The 18617-nt window shown below is 30.2% G+C and overlaps 1 protein-coding gene across 2 annotated transcripts in view; it reads left to right on the top strand.

Annotated features, from left to right (window-relative positions):
* Gycbeta100B (guanylate cyclase soluble subunit beta-1-like) overlaps positions 1-17652 on the top strand; it is a 175885-nt gene extending 158233 nt beyond the window's left edge. Inside the window, exons 1-15 of one of the 2 annotated variants that reach the window (XM_085960887.1) lie at positions 426-452; positions 714-768; positions 1173-1246; positions 1378-1478; positions 1681-1799; positions 2902-3054; positions 4785-4938; positions 10588-10742; positions 11268-11399; positions 12084-12166; positions 12403-12573; positions 14091-14328; positions 15720-15857; positions 16563-16720; positions 17105-17652. In XM_085960887.1, coding sequence (XP_085817013.1) covers positions 766-768; positions 1173-1246; positions 1378-1478; positions 1681-1799; positions 2902-3054; positions 4785-4938; positions 10588-10742; positions 11268-11399; positions 12084-12166; positions 12403-12573; positions 14091-14328; positions 15720-15857; positions 16563-16720; positions 17105-17225 — 1800 coding nt within the window. In that variant the 5' untranslated portion in view covers positions 426-452; positions 714-765 and the 3' untranslated portion in view covers positions 17226-17652. Of the gene's footprint in view, positions 1-425; positions 453-713; positions 769-1172; positions 1247-1377; positions 1479-1680; positions 1800-2901; positions 3055-4784; positions 4939-10587; positions 10743-11267; positions 11400-12083; positions 12167-12402; positions 12574-14090; positions 14329-15719; positions 15858-16562; positions 16721-17104 lie in introns of those variants that run through there. The other variant, XM_085960888.1, reaches the window with a different exon arrangement.
* The last annotated feature ends 965 nt before the right edge of the window (positions 17653-18617 follow it).

The raw sequence follows: 18617 nt of genomic DNA, 5'->3' as shown, positions 1-18617 counted from the left end.
CAGTGCATCAAATTGAATTTAATCATAATGAAGCAATGCAATACGTATACCTAATAAATAAATCTAATTAATAGAAAAAATATATACTTATTTATAATCTGTATATTATATTATTTATATAAATAGGTAGATACATAGTGATCATTTGAAAATACATTGTCAATGATAAAATAAGAAAATGTAATATATTAAATATTAATAGAAAATTATAATACTACTAGGTATTTCATATTTTATTTTGCATTTAAGTACCAAGATAGAAATATATATTTTTTTATTCTGTCATAAACTCAATAGAATCAAGTTGAGTTTTTATATTATTAAAATAATGAAATTTATAATACAAATGTTAAATTTGTTATTATGCAAAAGTAATTTTCCATCACCCGGTATGACTCGATACGAAAACGCTCTGCGCAATTTTCATCCAGTCTGCGCCTGGCAGTCACGGGGTAGGCAATCCGCACACCACATTACATGTTTTTGCAATATTTTGTTTTCAATTTTACGACACTCAACCAAGGAATTGTGTTGACGCGACTTTTTTCGCTAATTTTTCTTTTAAAACTTAAAAATATATTAAAATGTATCAAATAAAATTTAAAATAATATATAAAAAATTTATTACAGTATTCCTTTAGAGGAATTCTTGTTTTTTTTATAAAGAAATAATATCAATAATATTGTGGTTTTAATTTTTTTTTCACTTCCAGAAAAACAAAATAAATATCTCCAGTATCTAATGTGGATTCTTCTTTCGTCAAGATGGTAATATATTTTTTTTATATTATTCAAACTTTATAATATCAACATAATATTCAATATGACATCGTTATTATTTACAATAATTAATGATGTTTTAATAAATTAATATCTGTCTGCAAGGGGTAAACGATGATAATTCAAAAAATAATAATTTCGAATTATTAGACATTATATCGAAAATTCATATTCTATAAGATGGTATTTATAAGTAACTGAAAATAATTTTAACAACAAAAATAAATAATATTATTAAAATATTTTAAGTTCTCATCAAATTTGGTGTGAGTCCATTAAATATTTGTTTACATCACAGTATATTCTGCTAAAAATGTTTTTTATCTATGGTTTTCACCGTCATCGAGTCATCAAATGGCTATTTTTACTATAGTGAAATATTTTTTTTTCAGTATGGCTTTGTGAATTATGCTCTGGAACTTTTGGTGGTGAAAACGTTTGGTGAAGAAACATGGGAAACAGTAAAGTAAGCATATATTTCCTACTTACTTATAATAAACCTAACAAAATAATTTTGAAAATTACTTTAATCAAATAATTAATTTGAAAATTTGATATTAATATAATATAATATTATTTGCAAAATTATTTTCATAGAAAAGCTGCAGATGTGCAAATGGAAGGTCAGTTTTTGGTGAGGCAAATCTACGAGGATGAGATCACATATAACCTAATTTTTGCAGCAGTGGAACTTTTACGTAAGTAGACTAAAATAATATTATATTTTTGTTTTAGAATCCAAGTATGAAAAGTTTTTTTAAGTGTAGAAAATTGATAGTCATTATTTGTTATACGATTTTTTAGATACGCGCCTATTATTTTGTAATTTGCTAGATTGTCGTATTTAAATAAATTAAATCAAAATGTTAATTTAACTTATTTTTTATCTAATACCCACAGAAATACCGGCCGATGCTATTTTGGAGTTATTTGGCAAAACATTTTTTGAGTTTTGTCAAGATTCAGGATATGACAAGATTCTGCAAGTGCTTGGAGCTACTCCGCGAGATTTTTTACAGGTAAAATAACAATTCAATTATTACTAAATTTAAACTCGTCTCATACCGTAGTAAATAATTGATTGCAAATGAAAAACAGAAATCATTATACTTTAATTCCAATAATTTTACACTTTAGGCACAATTTGGCACAATTTATTTATTTAAATGATTTAGAAATAGATATTCTCTTGTAATATTATTAATATCGACGTCAATAGTCAATAATTTTGTAAATTCATCAATAATATATCGTCGGTTCTAATATTTTAAGTACCTATACTTGTGTGCTTAAAACATGTCTTTACTTATAAAATTCATGTGGAATAATACACTATTCGTTTTATTTTAAAAGCTTTTTCAAAAATAAACTCTTATACCTAAAAACTGCACTTTCATTGCATATTGTACCTATATAATATGAAGTGCGTTGTATGGTAAGTCACAATATATTGTTTTTAATAATAACCTATTAATTAACATAAATTTTATGGTAATTAATGTACTCTTCAATAGATTTAGTTAGATACATCTGCAATATAATTAGAGCAAGTTTTGAAAGTATTCACAAAATATATTTTATTTATGATTCAGTCAAAATAAAGTATACCTACTGTAAATGATTTAACCGCATATTTAATAAAATATTCAATATTCTATATACAACCAAAATATACATATCTCATTTAGATATATACTATTGTATGTAGTCATTATATAGGTACTATTAGAAATACTTAATTATGACAATTCTCAGGCGGTTACTTGCTGTTTAAAAAAAATCAAATTATTTGTAAAATTACAAAATAAAAAATGTCTACCTCCATTTGTATGATATCAGTTTTTTATCACGTTTGTCAAATATCAATTTCGTCACATCAGAGGTTTTAATACATCAACGGCGCTCTATTATGTTCTTAAAATAATCATAAATGATATGGAAATGCTTAAATCACATGGAATAAAAAATTTATGAGCACATCATTATTTATAAAAAAAAAATAAAACATTTTATTCATCAATTTATATAAAATTACACATATTTTGTGTTACTCTGTGAAAGTTATTGCGTACAAAATAATTTGATTGTTGTAAAATCTTTTATTATATTTTCATTACTAAGAATCTGGATGCTCTTCACGATCATCTCGGAACACTGTACCCGGGCATGCGCGCCCCATCCTTCCGGTGCACGGATCAACCAAATGGTGACCTGATTCTTCATTACTATTCCGACAGGCCTGGTCTTGAGCATATCGTCATTGGAATTGTTAAGGTATCTTGCATTCTTAAACCTTTCGCACATAATCACTATTACGATCATTTATATAAGCAAATTCCATTATCAAATATATTTGATAATAATATTACTATGAATACACATAACTTTTAAAATAATTCTGACCCTATTTATAAATTAAATTTAAATTTAAAACATGTTTGCATTTATTATTAAAGAATTTTATAAACACCTCAGACAACCTGGCTTTTAGGTATTATTTTAAAGTTTGGTACTTGCATTGATAACTTAGTAGTTAAAACTTAATTAAGTTGTAGGAGCCCAGTTAATTTATGAGTTATGATTTTTCATTGAAGTATGCTACAGTTCTAAATCCTATATACAATAATTGTCTACAAAAAAGACATCATTATCATTACTTATCTTCTTCACAATGCATAATTTTATAAATTTATTGTAATTTCACAAAAAGTTACACGTAGGTAAGGATTGCAATAGCGGTATTTTAAAACCGGTATTCAATTATTTATCGATACCAAAATACCGGTTACATAAATACCTCTATTTTCGGTACTAAGAAAGCATACATGTTTTTTTTTGACAGTGAATTTGATGTTTTTTTTTTTTTGTGATTTTACCGAGGCTTTGACTGCGACTCGCTGTCATATCGCCTCTTCTCTTCTAGAAGGGGATCCGTCGATCAGGTCCTTACTCCTATTCTGTTAAATAACTTTACAATTTTGCCTAGCTCTTCCGTCTTACCCACCGCCAGGACACCCTTCAATTCGTCGACATTCTCATAGATATCTGCAATTCGCAGCTGTACTTTGTGAATTTCATATTTGGGGCATTGCAGTGCTATATGTACAATGTCCTCTAAAACATGACATTCATCGCAGAGCTGCGATTCGCTTCTTCCCATGAGGACATCAAATCTTTTGCCCATGGTGTGCCCTGTTCTTAGCCTCAGTATTAACTTAAGCTCATTCCTCGTCAAAGAAGACTCTACAAACCAGGGCACCTCTCGTGGTGATGGTAGAATTGACTTACTCCATTTCCCCTTTTCTAATGATGCCCTATGGTGAAAATCTATCCACATACGAATTTGATGTTATTTTTCATTACTTACTGCTATATTATTGTATATTGAATTTAGTGTATAAAGTTAATGCTTCCAAAACGCTAATGTTATATTGAGTGAAACTTACAAAATTTAAATAATAACAAAACAAAAACCCTCAAATATATAGAATTATCGCGATGAATTGACATAATATTTAAAAAACGTAAACATTCGTGGAAAATATTTCCAATTACTTTGTAACTATCCAACGTTGATAGTACTTAAAACAAATGTTTATTTGAAAAAAAATTTCCTGTATCTGGACATATTGTATTAATAATTGTAAAAATAATCAGTTCTAAATTATTATAATCTATACATTTTTTATAAAGATCAACATAATAAATGTAGGTAGATTCTTTCGGTTACTATAAAATACTGTTTTTTTTTTACTATAATATGTTTTGACGACATGTACCGGTATTGATATATTTATTCGGTATAACCATCTTAAAGTTTAGCTTAAATTTAAAATAATCTTAAGTTTACTAGCTTGATAAATTTGATGTTATAAATTTAATTTTTTAAATTCACTAATAGTAAAAAAAAATGATGATGAAGCCTAATTCATTTCTCAAAATTAATATTAAAGTTATTCGGTTTCCGAAATACTTAATAGAAATTATCGTGATTTGTTCCTTAGACCGTGGCCACCAAATTGCATGACACTGAAGTGGAAGTGAAGATCTTAAAAACCAAACAGGAATGTGATCATGTTCAGTTTTTGATCACTGAAACTTCTGGACCTGAAAGAGTTCCCGCTCCAAAGATTGACGAAATCGAGACCCTTTCACTCGGTAAGTAATATAATAATATTCCTAAACATTTATTTTTGAAGAAATGTATAAAATTTTGGGCACGTAATTCAATGTGGCCATTATTTATATTCATTCTTAATTACTAATTTTAATGGTTTTAACTGTCAATTCTCTCGGTAGAAAAACTATTAATGTTATCATTAAAACACACTATGTGATAATTCCACATAATTGAATATTGGTCAAAATCTAAACTAGGCAAATTTCATTAAATTAGTAAGGCTTCGCTCTCACGCACCCATCACCCTATTATATGACTTCACCCCCAACCAGAGTACCTACCCTTCCTTTGCAACATGCACAAAATCATCGAAGATAATGCAACATTTAAGTTCAATTATCTTGGCAATAATATTGACGACATCCATATTTTTTAAATTTCATTTTGGAAACCGTCCATGAGGAATCTTTATATCATCATTAAAAAACACTTTTTTTAATAATATTGTATATTATTATGGAAGGTTTGAAATATCTAGCTTTGGTAAATTTTAAAAGAATATTTGCTGTATATTTAAATTGTATATATTTTATTTTATACTAGCTGAAGTACCCGGCTTCGCACATTGTCGCTTTGTGGTTATATTTATCTTAGATATTTAAAAATTAATATGAGGTAATTATTTTTTTATTATTAAAACATTTGTGTAATACAATATGGCAATATGAAAATAATTCTAATAGGAGTAAAGGTCAAACAAAAGAACACTAAATTAAAATCGAATCCAAAATATGAAAACTTTATTAATGTTATTAATATGTAGTAAAAAAAAAAATCAAAATTGGATGGAACAAACAAACAACACACTTTGTATTTTATATAATACCAATTCAGAAACCTTCGCAGGTGTGCGCATGACAACTGACAAAAGTTTCATCGCAATCGGTGAATGGTATAAGAACGCATACGAATAGAAGAAGATGATGATTTTCTAATTCAGAAATCTTTGTGGGCATGCGCACGACAAGTCACAAAAGTTTCATTGCAATCGAATGAATGGTATAGGTACGCATACGAATAGAAGAAGATGGTTGTACTAATTCTGAAACCTTCGCAGGCGTGCGCACAACAACTGGTCAAAATTTCATCGCAATCGGATGAATGGTATAAGAACGCATACGAATCAAGAATATAGAATAGAAGAAAAATAAGTAGAAAATGGTTGTATCAATTCAGAAACCTTTGCGGGCGTGCGCACAATAACTGGTCAAAAGTTTAATCGCAATCGGATGAATGGTAGAGGAACGCATACGAATAGAAGAAGAAGATGATTTTCTAATTCAGAAATCTTCGTGGGCATGCGCTCGACAACTCACCAAAGTTGAATTGCGAATAGAAGAAGATAAAATAGAAGAAGAAGAATATGGTTGTACTAATTCAAAAACCTTCGCGGATGTTCGCACAATTACTGACGCAAGTTTTATTACAATCGGATGAATGGAATAGGAACGCTTACAATTAGAAAAATATGGAATAGAAGAAGAATATGGTTGTACTAATTCAGAAACTTTTGCTGGTGTTACCACAACAACTGACAAAGGTTTCATCGCAATCGGATGAATGGTATAGGAACCATACTAACAAAAGAAAATAGAATGAAGAAGAAGAAGTTGATGATGATTTTTCTAATTCAAAAACCTTCGCGACAACCACTTACCAAAATTTCATCGCAATCGGATGAGTGGTATAGGAACTCATACGGGACAGACAGAAAGACAGACAGACAGGCATACAGACGGACAGACATTCATTTTTATATATAAGATATAGCCTATACTCTTTGCGCAAGTGCAAGCAATAAGTTGACAAAGTTTTATTGCAATCGGATGAACGGTTTGGCAGCGCATAAAATACGAACAAACAAACAAACAAATATTGATTTTTATATTATAGATTGTAGACTAAATTAGGACTAATGAATATGTAAATAATTACTACATTTAAATAAATATCTATAAGAACGTATTTTTTAACAGTTGAAGTTGGTCTTCTAATAATGATGTTTTTATACTATCATGCTCATAGTATAAATTTGTAGTAGTATTGTTATGTTTTCGGCAGGGGAAATCCTTACCAACTGGCCCCGATACTTCACATGATCCAGCGGAAGGTGTATGTCAGTAATAAGACTCGATGGATGTTAATCTTCAGAGATGTTTATTGGTCATGTCTCAATTTACAGTTACATTGTGTAAAAATTAAAGGGAAAGAACTCAGGAGAGTACGATCCGCAGTGAAACAACTTGGGGAGCAGAGCTGAGTTAAGTTTGAACAAGTTGAATGGTCCGAGTTGAATGATATTAGAATCATTTATAATAGTATAAATATAAAATAGTAAGTAAGTAATATTAGTTACGCTTAGTTCACGTACAAGGGTATATGTGTGTAGTAACACAGCTAGATAGGGTAGATAAATTGGGGCTTATCAATAATAACATATTGAGTAGGTATATTGCAATAGTCTAAATCACACCGGTATTCTTAACAATGGTACATAATCAGTAACTTAGGGTGTCGATGAATTAAACAAAAGAATATTTATTGTCATTTGGGAGATATCATAGAGAGAGGAGTTATGGATACATAACAGTATCGTGCCTCTATCTATTCAAGAACGTTCCCTCTATTATACTGTATATACGGATCATAAACTCATCTGAGCAGTAAAATTGTATACAAAAAACATATTATATGCGCAAATATGTACCATTTTTTATGGAAAAATCAACTCAAATTATTATAGGTACCTATAACGAATAAGATATCTACCTACATAAAATCTTAATGTGATATCGCAACTTTACTTCCCACAAATTTCACGTGTACGGAAGTCGGAAACATTTGTGCGGAAATTATTTTACAAGACATGTTTAGACACACACACACACGCGTCAGTGCCAAAGGGTGGAGGTAGGCTGTGAAGATTCGATATAAATAGCGCATACTAAACTTTGTCAGTCATATTTATTTGTTTTCATTGAACGAAGTATCAAAATTGCAAATGGTATTGGCAAGTTTTTAAAATTCAATTTAATCCTGCCTAGACCAAACCATAATGATATAGGCAGACTGTGGAGATTTGACAAACATAATTTTGTCAGTCATACTTATTTATTTTCATTAAACTAATTCTACAAATTGCAGATGGTATTGGTTAGTTTTTAAAATACAATTAAACTCTGCCTAACCGATAAAAAATATTCTTCTATCAATAAAATATCTCAAATTATCTATGATTTAGTGGCATAATTTTAGATATTTTATAAATATAAGATTTTTTTATCCAATTCCTATTTTGCTTTGCATTAGAGAGAGTTTAATTGAATTTTAAAAACTAACCAACATCATCTGCAATTTGTATTCTTAGTTTAATGAAAAATAATTACAAGATAAAAAGAACTTTTTATATACAACGTTCTGAAATGTCAATTTGACATGTCATATTGATTTCCATAGTAACGCACGTGTATATAAATAATTTGGTTGCTAGGACCCCAGACCCCCTAGCAACCAATAATGGTGTCGAAATAACTTTTCATACAAAACAGAATTAACTGAAAATGAATTCAATTTTACTTAAAGATGACTAAAAGTATTTTAAAAAAATGCATTGGCATCGTGTTCTGATATATTCTAAAAGTTTCAAATGTCTAGCTAGTCGGGAAGTCAGTTAAAAATCGATTGCAAGATTTTTACCGGACAAATAAGAATACGAGCTAAGAAAAACGTTGTAAAATGGTATTACTGACAAAGTTTAGTTTGCACTATTTATATTGGATCTCCACAGCCTACCTCTATCCTTCACCATTAACATATGTACAGCGTTGAGTCATTCGATGGAACGTTACTGCTAAGTCAAACGTTTAATAGTTGTCATACAATTTTAATAAAACTATTATTAAAAACTATTATTTTCTCCTTGCAAAGTGTATTTACTCTTCATTACGTTCTTTTGTGCTATTAAAAATGTTGACATATTATTATCCTCCGTCCGCTTTGTTTGAATTTTGTTTTACAAACAAAAGTGTGGTTGTAAACTACTAGCTATACTATGGAATGAGTAACGCTGGACCAACGTTTTCCTCTACATATTCAAAGAGTTTTGTTTACTTATTAAAAGTAATACTCCAGTCTGCATACAACTTTACGTTCTACTGCGACGTAATAAAATTTTATACGTCGGTTTTAAAATATATTATATAATATTTTGCTATAGTATACAACCACTATAAAATATGGTCCCTGTTCAATAAGTTTACTGACATATTTGTGGATTTTTAAAAATGAATATTAAACATCATAAAAATATTTAAGAGACAGTTATTTTTGGTTGCCCTATCCTATATTATAACAAATATTAATACTACGTATGGTATCATGGCATTCTAAATTCAATCATGTCTTCATCTCGATAAGCAAGGATTAAAATTATTTAGTTTTTGTCAAAAAATTACAGTAAGTAGATACTAGAGTTTTAGTGCCAAACACCCCATAACTATAATAACAAAATTATTTTATATTATATCATCATTATCTTGAATCTGGATGAAGGCCTCTCCAAGCTGATTCCACTTCTCTCGTTCCTGTGCATTGCGTTGCCACGTACTTCTGCAGACCGTAATCATTTCATCGATTCATTGGCGTCTAGGTCTACCTTGCGGACGTTTTGTACCTCTAGGGTACCACTGGATGACTAGATTTCTCCAGCATTTATCTTCTTCGAGCTATGTGTCCAGCCCATTTCCATTTGAGGTTTTTAGTGGACATTAGATCTAAAACCCTTGCCTGCTTCCTTATTCACTGATTTCTCTTTTTGTCTTTTCGCGTTATTCCCAGCATGCATCTCTCCATACCACGTCTGGATCTCTCTTTTACTTAGCGTTCATGTTTCACAAGCATATGTGATTATGGGAAGTATACATAACATAAACACGGCACAACCAGAGCATCTAAAACAGTTTTTCAACCTATTTGAGTTAGTGACACAATTTAAAATTAATTAAGATTTGGCGACACACCTGCATTATTATTTTTTTAAATTCTTTAAATACTACACATTTATTCTTATTACAGTTCTCGAAAAATTTCTATGGCCCACTGGTTGAGGAACATTGGTATACAGATAAAAAATAACAGTATGCTAGTATAGGGTGGCGCAGTGAGATCATCCAACTGTAAACCCATATGTTGCGGATTCGAGTCTTGCGTTTAGCAAATAATTCAAATGTTTTCAATGTATATTTTTAATCAACAGTGATGCTAAGTATCCACACACGTTCTTGCTCAATGGTTTTACGCTCATTCTAATATGTCTCAGCGTGTGTAGCATCTCGCTTAATGCTTTTTTGTTCGATATCGTGCAAACGATTGATGCAAAAAGGTTCAAGGGCCGTAATTCTTGCTCGGTGTTCGACAGAAATTCGCTCGTCATCCATGGCTCAAGATGCTTTAACTAAGCATCTTGTATCGAGCTGCTCGAACGTGTTGACGCAATGACGAGCATGCTTGCAAGTCAACATATTCGATCGAGCAAGAATGTACGTGTGTAGCTAGATTATGACTTCACTGAATTGGACGAATGGCTAAAAACAAAGTAAAAAGAATTTATATTTTTTATGAAATTTTAGAGCCCAAAGTGAGTCCAGCCACATTTTGCCGGATGTTTCCCTTCCACCTGATGTTTGATCGCCGGCTGCGCGTCGTGCAGAGCGGGCGTGCAGTTGCACGCGTTCTACCCCGAGTAACTAGCGCCTCGTGCAAAGTTACTCACGTCCTTGATACGGTAAAAAATTTAAATAAAACACAAATAATAACGTAAGCAAATATTGGATGTCTCTTTTACGATTAAGTTTGAATAATTCAAAGTTACTTCACCGATTTTGTTATCCGTTTTTGAAGAAGCAAGCATAAAATAAATAAATATATGACATTGTTTTTGTTTGCGGTCAATTATTGGGTCGGTCAATTTTTCATAGAAACTAATAGAGTTATAGAGTATCACACATTTGAGCGACATTAAGAAGACACGCCAGAGCCATATAAACCATATCTTGCATTACTCATGTTTACAACTGACTAAATTAGTTACACCAGTGATGCAGCTACATAGGTACCATACTTTAAATAAAATAATCGTAAAAACTATCATAAATAAATGGTAAAAAAAAGCTTGAAATTTAAATCATATAATATTGTCTGCCTAATCCCGACCCACACCATATTTTCTCCCATGTGGAGTAGTACCGTTCATCTTAAACTTAGTAATAGTCACTTTCAGTATTCAAACTCAACACCTAACCACTTTCAGGTTCGTCCCCACTTGGAGTTTACATTTGAGAATATTTTGGCTCACATCAACACAGTATACGTTCTGAAGACAAAACCAGGAGAGATGAAAGTCCAAGATGTTCATGACGAATTTGCATCTTTACGTTTAAAGGTACATATTTATTCTTAATTATAATATTATACTAGTGTCTACGTTTACAGCGCGCGCAAAATCAACGAACATAATTATTCATATTTAAAATTCTATTAAGTATCCCGAAAAGTATATCAGCGACATTCATTTTTTTTACATTTTTATCTGGAATCTATCTACGAGGAATCTATTAGTGAAATGGTACCAGGCTTGAATGGCATTAATATTGGATTTACTGGGTGACCAATTTAGTAGCCGCTATAAAAATCGAAACTCCTGCGATATTTGGAACAATTAAGTCATCCATAGTATAACATCAGTCATAAACATATTTTACATTAATAATAACTCAATAAAATGTATTTTATTGTTTATTATTAGTAGCCGCCCTTAAATAAGTTGTCCTTTGGTTTAAATTTCGTGCTAACCTTGTAAAAGTATAAAATATATTATTATTTATAGTGGTATGTATATATACCGGACTACATTTAAATAGTCCCTGCAGTTTTGCTCTCTCTTCTTCGGCTTCTCTTCATATTTTTTTGTTTTCTACAGCGGCCTGCCTTAACTATCAAAATTGACTTATAACAATTACATTTATCATACTATTCTAGTATGGTTTAGTAGCGAAAATGGTAATGATCCAATTTTTATTTGTTAATAAAACATTACTAATAATAATTATATTTTTATAAATTCTAGGGTCAAATGCTGTACATTCCGGAGACTGACCTTATGGTTTTTCTTTGCTACCCGAGCGTTATGAATTTGGACGACCTCACCAGGTTAATTGCCTGAAATATTATTTCATTTATTGCGTAATGAATCATATTAATATTACAAAATACTTTTATCTTCACATTTGAATAGCTAGCATTACGGATACCAGTAAATTTGTTTAATAACTAATATTTTCAAAGTTAAAATGCATAATAATTCTTTACTCGCTAACTTTGACAGTATTGATATTGTGAATACATCACCAGCAAGTTCAACAGCATATAACTTTTATTTCCATAAGGCGTGGTCTCTACATATCAGATATTCCACTGCACGACGCCACCAGGGATCTCGTGTTGATGTCCGAACAATTCGAAGCCGATTACAAATTGACGAGAAACCTCGAAGTACTAACCGATAAACTCCAGCACACATACAGGGAGTTGGAATCCGAGAAACAAAAAACAGATACGTAAGTCATAAACTCCCGAATATTTTCTACTCACGATCGGTTAAAGTTCTTGCCATGGTCGCATTTATTTTTTTTCGCTTTTTAATATAGCCAATATTAAACTAAAGCGTGTCGAGAGATCTGTGGCCTTTGCTCAACTCTTGATATACGTGGAACTTAGTGGAAAGAGGTTGAACTTGTAATTTCTATACTACGGAAGTTAATTGTGAAAAAAGTATTGTTATTTTAATGATTTGGATTGACTAAACAAAACAGTTCAATCAAATATCATTGTATAACTGTATACTCATCTCAAAGTTATTTATAAAGACTTATCATAAATTGACCGAAAACTATAGAAATATAAGTAAGTATGTATACCTAGTATTGAAGCTCTTGTTATGCTTTATTCTATATTTAAAAAAAAACTTCACCTAAAACCATAATCTTAATTACTTATCTCACAACATGCAATTCCCTTGTTGAGAAAATATGTCTTCTTATTGGTCAACCAAAACATATATACACTACTATAAGAATAATATGCAAATCATATTTTTCTCCGTAACACCATCAATGCGTCGGTTCTTTTAGTCAAGTGCGTAAGGCGCTGGCCTTTCATCCAGGGGCTCCGAGTTCAATCCTCGGTGGGGTCCACGATATATTTATCTGAATATCTCAAATATTTGGTGTTTGTGATGTTTCACTTATAACTTAACTAACTAACTAAACTATATTTTCATTGGGCCTCACGGCCTGTTATAGTGTTAAAAAGAATATAAACAGACCAACACATTGAATCCATGCAAATCAATTTAACGAAAATAGCATTCGAATTAGTGCAGCTGCAAAATAGAGTTAGTATTGTATTATATAATTTTTATAAAATTATGATATTGAATAATGATTAATTTATTATATTTTCATCTATAAATAAAGCATTATTATAGACTGCCATTTATAGAAAATTTTTGACAAAGAATTTAATAAGACATGGTTATAAAAGTGTCATCCAAACCATTGAGTCCAAGCATTGAATAATACACATATTTAAAATTGAACGCTGTATTTCGAAAACGTTACATGTCACATTTAAAAAATAGTGAAATAAGTTGCAAAAATCTTCATATTACCTAAATACACAAACGTAAGGCAATTTTTGTTGTATTTTTTTGAAGACAACAGTTAACCACTTACTATAAAAGAATATATTTAACATAAAAACTTTTTATTTTTATATTATGTAAGATTTTGCTTTCTTATTTTGACTAAAATACAATTGTGACTTGTAAGGTTTTCGAAATACATAATTAAATTAAAAAAAAATGTTAAATTATCTATTAGACAAGATAAAGATCTAAAACCCACGGCATTATAGATGAATACTCTGCCGCTACACTACCTTGTATTATATTTTTAGAATAGAGTTAGAAATCTAATATACTTAGGTTACTATCATGCATTTTACACACGTGAGTCGTAAAATATTATATGACACGACAAAGCACGTATACTAAAATTGTTTATGTATTTTTCAGGCTTCTCTATTCGGTCCTGCCAATCAGCGTGGCGTCGGAACTACGTCACGGGCGTCCGGTAGCGGCGCGGCGCTATGACGTCGTGACGCTTCTTTTCAGTGGCGTCGTTGAGTTCGCGAGGTTTTGCGCCCAAAACACCGACTCCCGAGGGGCGATGAAGATTGTGCGAATGCTCAACGATCTCTACACTACGTTCGATGTTCTAACGGATCCTAAAAAGAACCCGGATGTTTACAAGGTAAATTTCGATAGCGTTTCTTGAGACTAGAGTGAAACTCTATTTTTATTGACAGTCATTATAGATTCGTTATATATAAAAAATTACTTACTTATACATTATTTGATTATTTAATTATTTGAATAACAACACTCTTATTAAAATAATCTACATATAGGTATAATTGAACATTTTTTTTTAATATAATAATATAAATTAAGTACGCTTAAAATGGAAAAACTAATTTTTCACATTTAAATAAATCAAACGAACGTTCTATCAAGAATTTATTTATACACATTAAGATAGTTTTAATATCAAAAAAAAACATAACCTTTTTAATATTTTCCGAGGTTTCGACTGCAACATGAGTCACATACCTCCCCGCTCTAAGTGAAGATCCATTATTGATACCCTTTTTCTAATTCCTAATAAAACTATAAAATTTTACTGAGCTCTCCCCCGTCTTCTTCAAAATATACGTAAGTCGCAGCTGTAGAGTAGTCTGTGTCGCTCAAATCTAGGGCATTGTACCACGATGTGCGCAATATTAAATCGTTTCTCCAAATGAGGATATCAAATCTTGTGACCACTGTGTAGCCTGATTAAATATCATTATTATCAGTGACATACTCCTCAACATTATTATTGTTGCGTTCATGTTGATAGTTTTAAAATAATGTTTTTGTTAAAAAAAAATTACAAAAATTTTGTTTATAAATCATTATGCCGAAGTTCTACCATGCAAACACCAGTTAAACTAATAAGGTTAGGTTAAGTAATTTAACGGTAGACAATATTAGTTTACCTTGGAAGTGATTTTAAAAATATATTATTGAGATAAGTTTATTATTCAGAAATATGTCATTATGCATCTATACTACGAGTATCATACCTATACTAAGTTAAGTCAGTATTATCATTAAAAAACCAATAGTGAATGTTTGTATAATACTTACCTATATGTATTGTTGAGTAAGGCTATATATATATATATATATATATATATATATATATATATATATATATATATATATAATATAATATAATATAATATAATATAATATAATATAATATAATATAATATATATATTATAATATAAATATAATATATTTAGAAAATGCACATACATTAATTTAGATAGGTAATGAAAGAAATCATAAGATTTCCTTTATTTTGTTAACTGTCATTTTCAAAATGTCCCTCTGAGGCGGACGAAACCGGTCCTAATCTATTGATTAAAAGTGGAATAAGTACTACAAAAAAATTGCGTTTTATTAAATAAAAACAACAATAAATCATAAGATGTTTAATAATCTTTTATCTTTGACAATATGTTTGAAATATAAAAACTAAGTGTTTATTTTATTAGGTTGATGAAATAATTATTATCTCATTATTTCATCAACAGGTGGAAACTGTGGGTGATAAATACATGGCTGTATCCGGTCTACCAGAGCCATGCGCGGGACATGCGCGTTGGATTGCGAGACTTGCTTTGGAAATGATGGACCTTGCACAGGAAGTCACTATTGATGGGCAGCTAGTTGTAAGTAACTAATATATAAATCAATGCATTATATTAAAAAGTATATACCTATCAGTAAATTTATTTTAATAAAATGTCGTCTTTAAATAAAATGATGGGATTGATCTGGCGATGTCAATATAATCATGAGCTTTATAAGGTATTTAATAAGACTGACGTCATCAGATATGTTAAAACGTAGGGGCAGCTTTACTTTAAGGGTTCGTAGGAACCATCCGCATATCTCCACAATGCCAGAAGTGTGTTTTTGATATTTTTATTATTAGACAGGTGTTAGATCTTAACAAGACTGTAATGAGGCTAATTAATATCGATCACTAATAAAATCCATCACGTTTAGTGAATCAGAAGAAAAACTGATTACGAGAAACCCCACAGTGCTGTGGTTTTATGGGCTACATAAAAAATTGCCAGCGAACGGGGTAATCAACGGCAGAATGAGAACAGATGAAGTGCAAAATGAAAGAGTCCGTTAGAGGCGAATAAGGCCCCATATAGACTGTACGGGTAAACGAGAATACAAATAATCGACATTTTTGAATGAAAAGTTTTCGATAGATAGGCATAGTAATATTATACGATTGTCAACATGAATTATTTGAAGAAATAATTGTGTACAAAAATAATGATACAAACGTTTTTAAGCAATGAATTTGTTTCATTTTTAAAATGCATATGTAATTTCATATTTTATTTTAATTTCAGGGTATAACGATCGGCATCCATTCCGGTGAAGTGGTAACTGGAGTGATTGGTCACAGAATGCCTCGCTATTGCCTCTTTGGAAACACGGTCAATCTGACAAGTCGTTGTGAGACAACGGGTGTCCCAGGAACTATAAATGTATCCGAAGATACGTACAAGTGAGGCATTTTTTCAAAATTATATAAAAGCTTGCACATTATATTAATAGTTCCTAATTAGGTAATAATTCACACACCGAGCTTAAAAAAAGGTGATAACTTTTTAAATGTAAATTTGATAAAACAGAAATCTGTGATGTAAGGAAATTTACCATAATTCAAACGATATTACAGTTTACTTCTTACCCACTTTTAGTACTTTCATAGACATATAACGTGTGGCGCTGTTGTCATAGTATTATCTTTAAAATTTTCCAATAGATGCTGCATGATTTCCGTATAATGATATTTTGGTGCTGCTAAACAAAATTATTTGAAATAATTTTAATAATTTTAATAATTATAACTTCTTATAAAAGTACAATATTGCTGTCATATTTTTAGGTATCTGTGCAGGGAAGATAATTTTGATCCTCAGTTCGAGCTGACACATCGTGGGCCAGTTGTCATGAAAGGAAAGTCAGAACCAATGGAGACATGGTTCCTCAAAAGAGCTGCCACATAGATTAATTCACATAATTCAGTACGATAAATAATATTAGCATAATATAATAATAAAATGCTATTCATTAAATCACAAAATAATATAACCATCGTTATAATTCGCTTCTACTAGCTGTTTTATCCCGTTGGTGGTATTTATTTTTTCCATTCCATTAGGACGTAAACTGTGAATAATATAAATTAGTATTTATTTATTTGTTTAATATTTTTCTGTATTCACGAATATATGTATTTTGGTAAAAATAATATTTATTACAAATCGGAAAGTTATTAGACTATGATCGGATTGCTGCATAATATATTATTATTATTTACCTATCAATATTTTTTATTATTTTGTAAATATTTTAATTCATTTATAAAACATAATTAATTATTTTTCAATGTATCTATTAAAATTATTGTATTCTTCTAACATTTTAACTTTAAGTGACATAAATAAGTAATACATATTCAGTTATTTCAATTGAAAATAAAATATGTGGAAATCAGCTGCCTGTTTTTTTTTTAATTGGACTTACACAGATAATAAAAAAATACATGGTAAGCATTTAACACATTGGAATAATATAATGTGACTGAAAGTAAATGTATACAAATAATATTTAAATTGGACAAATCATTGAGTTGAATAATATGGAGACGCGTGGGTTACTCGTAAAGTGGGAGTATGAAGTATTTGACCCCTTAGCATCCAATGATATATGATTCACTCATCAAAATAATGTATACTGTGATTTCTACACAATATAATATAAAAGTTCGGTTAAGTTATACATGCGAAATTTAGAAATCAGGAACAGCTTCACCGTTTTTTTTAATAAATATTCATCTAGAATAATTATGATTAACTATAAAATTGTTTAAAAGATAGGAAAGTAAAATATATAAACTGTTATATAAAACTTTATTTATAATTATAAAACAGGAATATAATAACTGGTTTCTATGACATTTATAATGCATAATATATTTTTTATTATGTATTATTGTATTATTTACCGGTATGTTGATCGTATATTCAATTTAAATTTCTTGAGGTTAGCTTGGTTTTATATATTTAAAAAATCACCTGTTTCTGCTAGGCGCGCACACAAGGGGAGAGTTTTCAGACCCCCCCCCCCTCACCCCATGAAAAAATGCAATTTATTTAGGTTTGTCGAGTATTTTACTACTTCTTCTTCATCAGGACTTCATGCCTGAGAAACGTGACCCGGATACTTTGCTTGTCGGACGGCCTTCTTAATCGCGCTGTAAGGATTAAAGAGTTCTACGGCGCCAATGTCAGTGGAAAAATATTCTGATTGAATTTCTGAAGATAAATATTCTGACGCGGCATATCTAAAAGATAAGACAGCACGGACGACACAAACGATCTTAATAATTATAACCT

This window comes from Rhyacophila brunnea, unplaced genomic scaffold (genome assembly GCF_057557595.1).
Source record: "Rhyacophila brunnea isolate RB1 unplaced genomic scaffold, BYU_Rbru_1.0 scaffold_12, whole genome shotgun sequence".
Lineage (NCBI taxonomy): Eukaryota > Metazoa > Arthropoda > Insecta > Trichoptera > Rhyacophilidae > Rhyacophila > Rhyacophila brunnea.
Note: the sequence above shows the minus strand (reverse complement) of the source record. Positions and strands in the feature narration are given on the sequence as shown.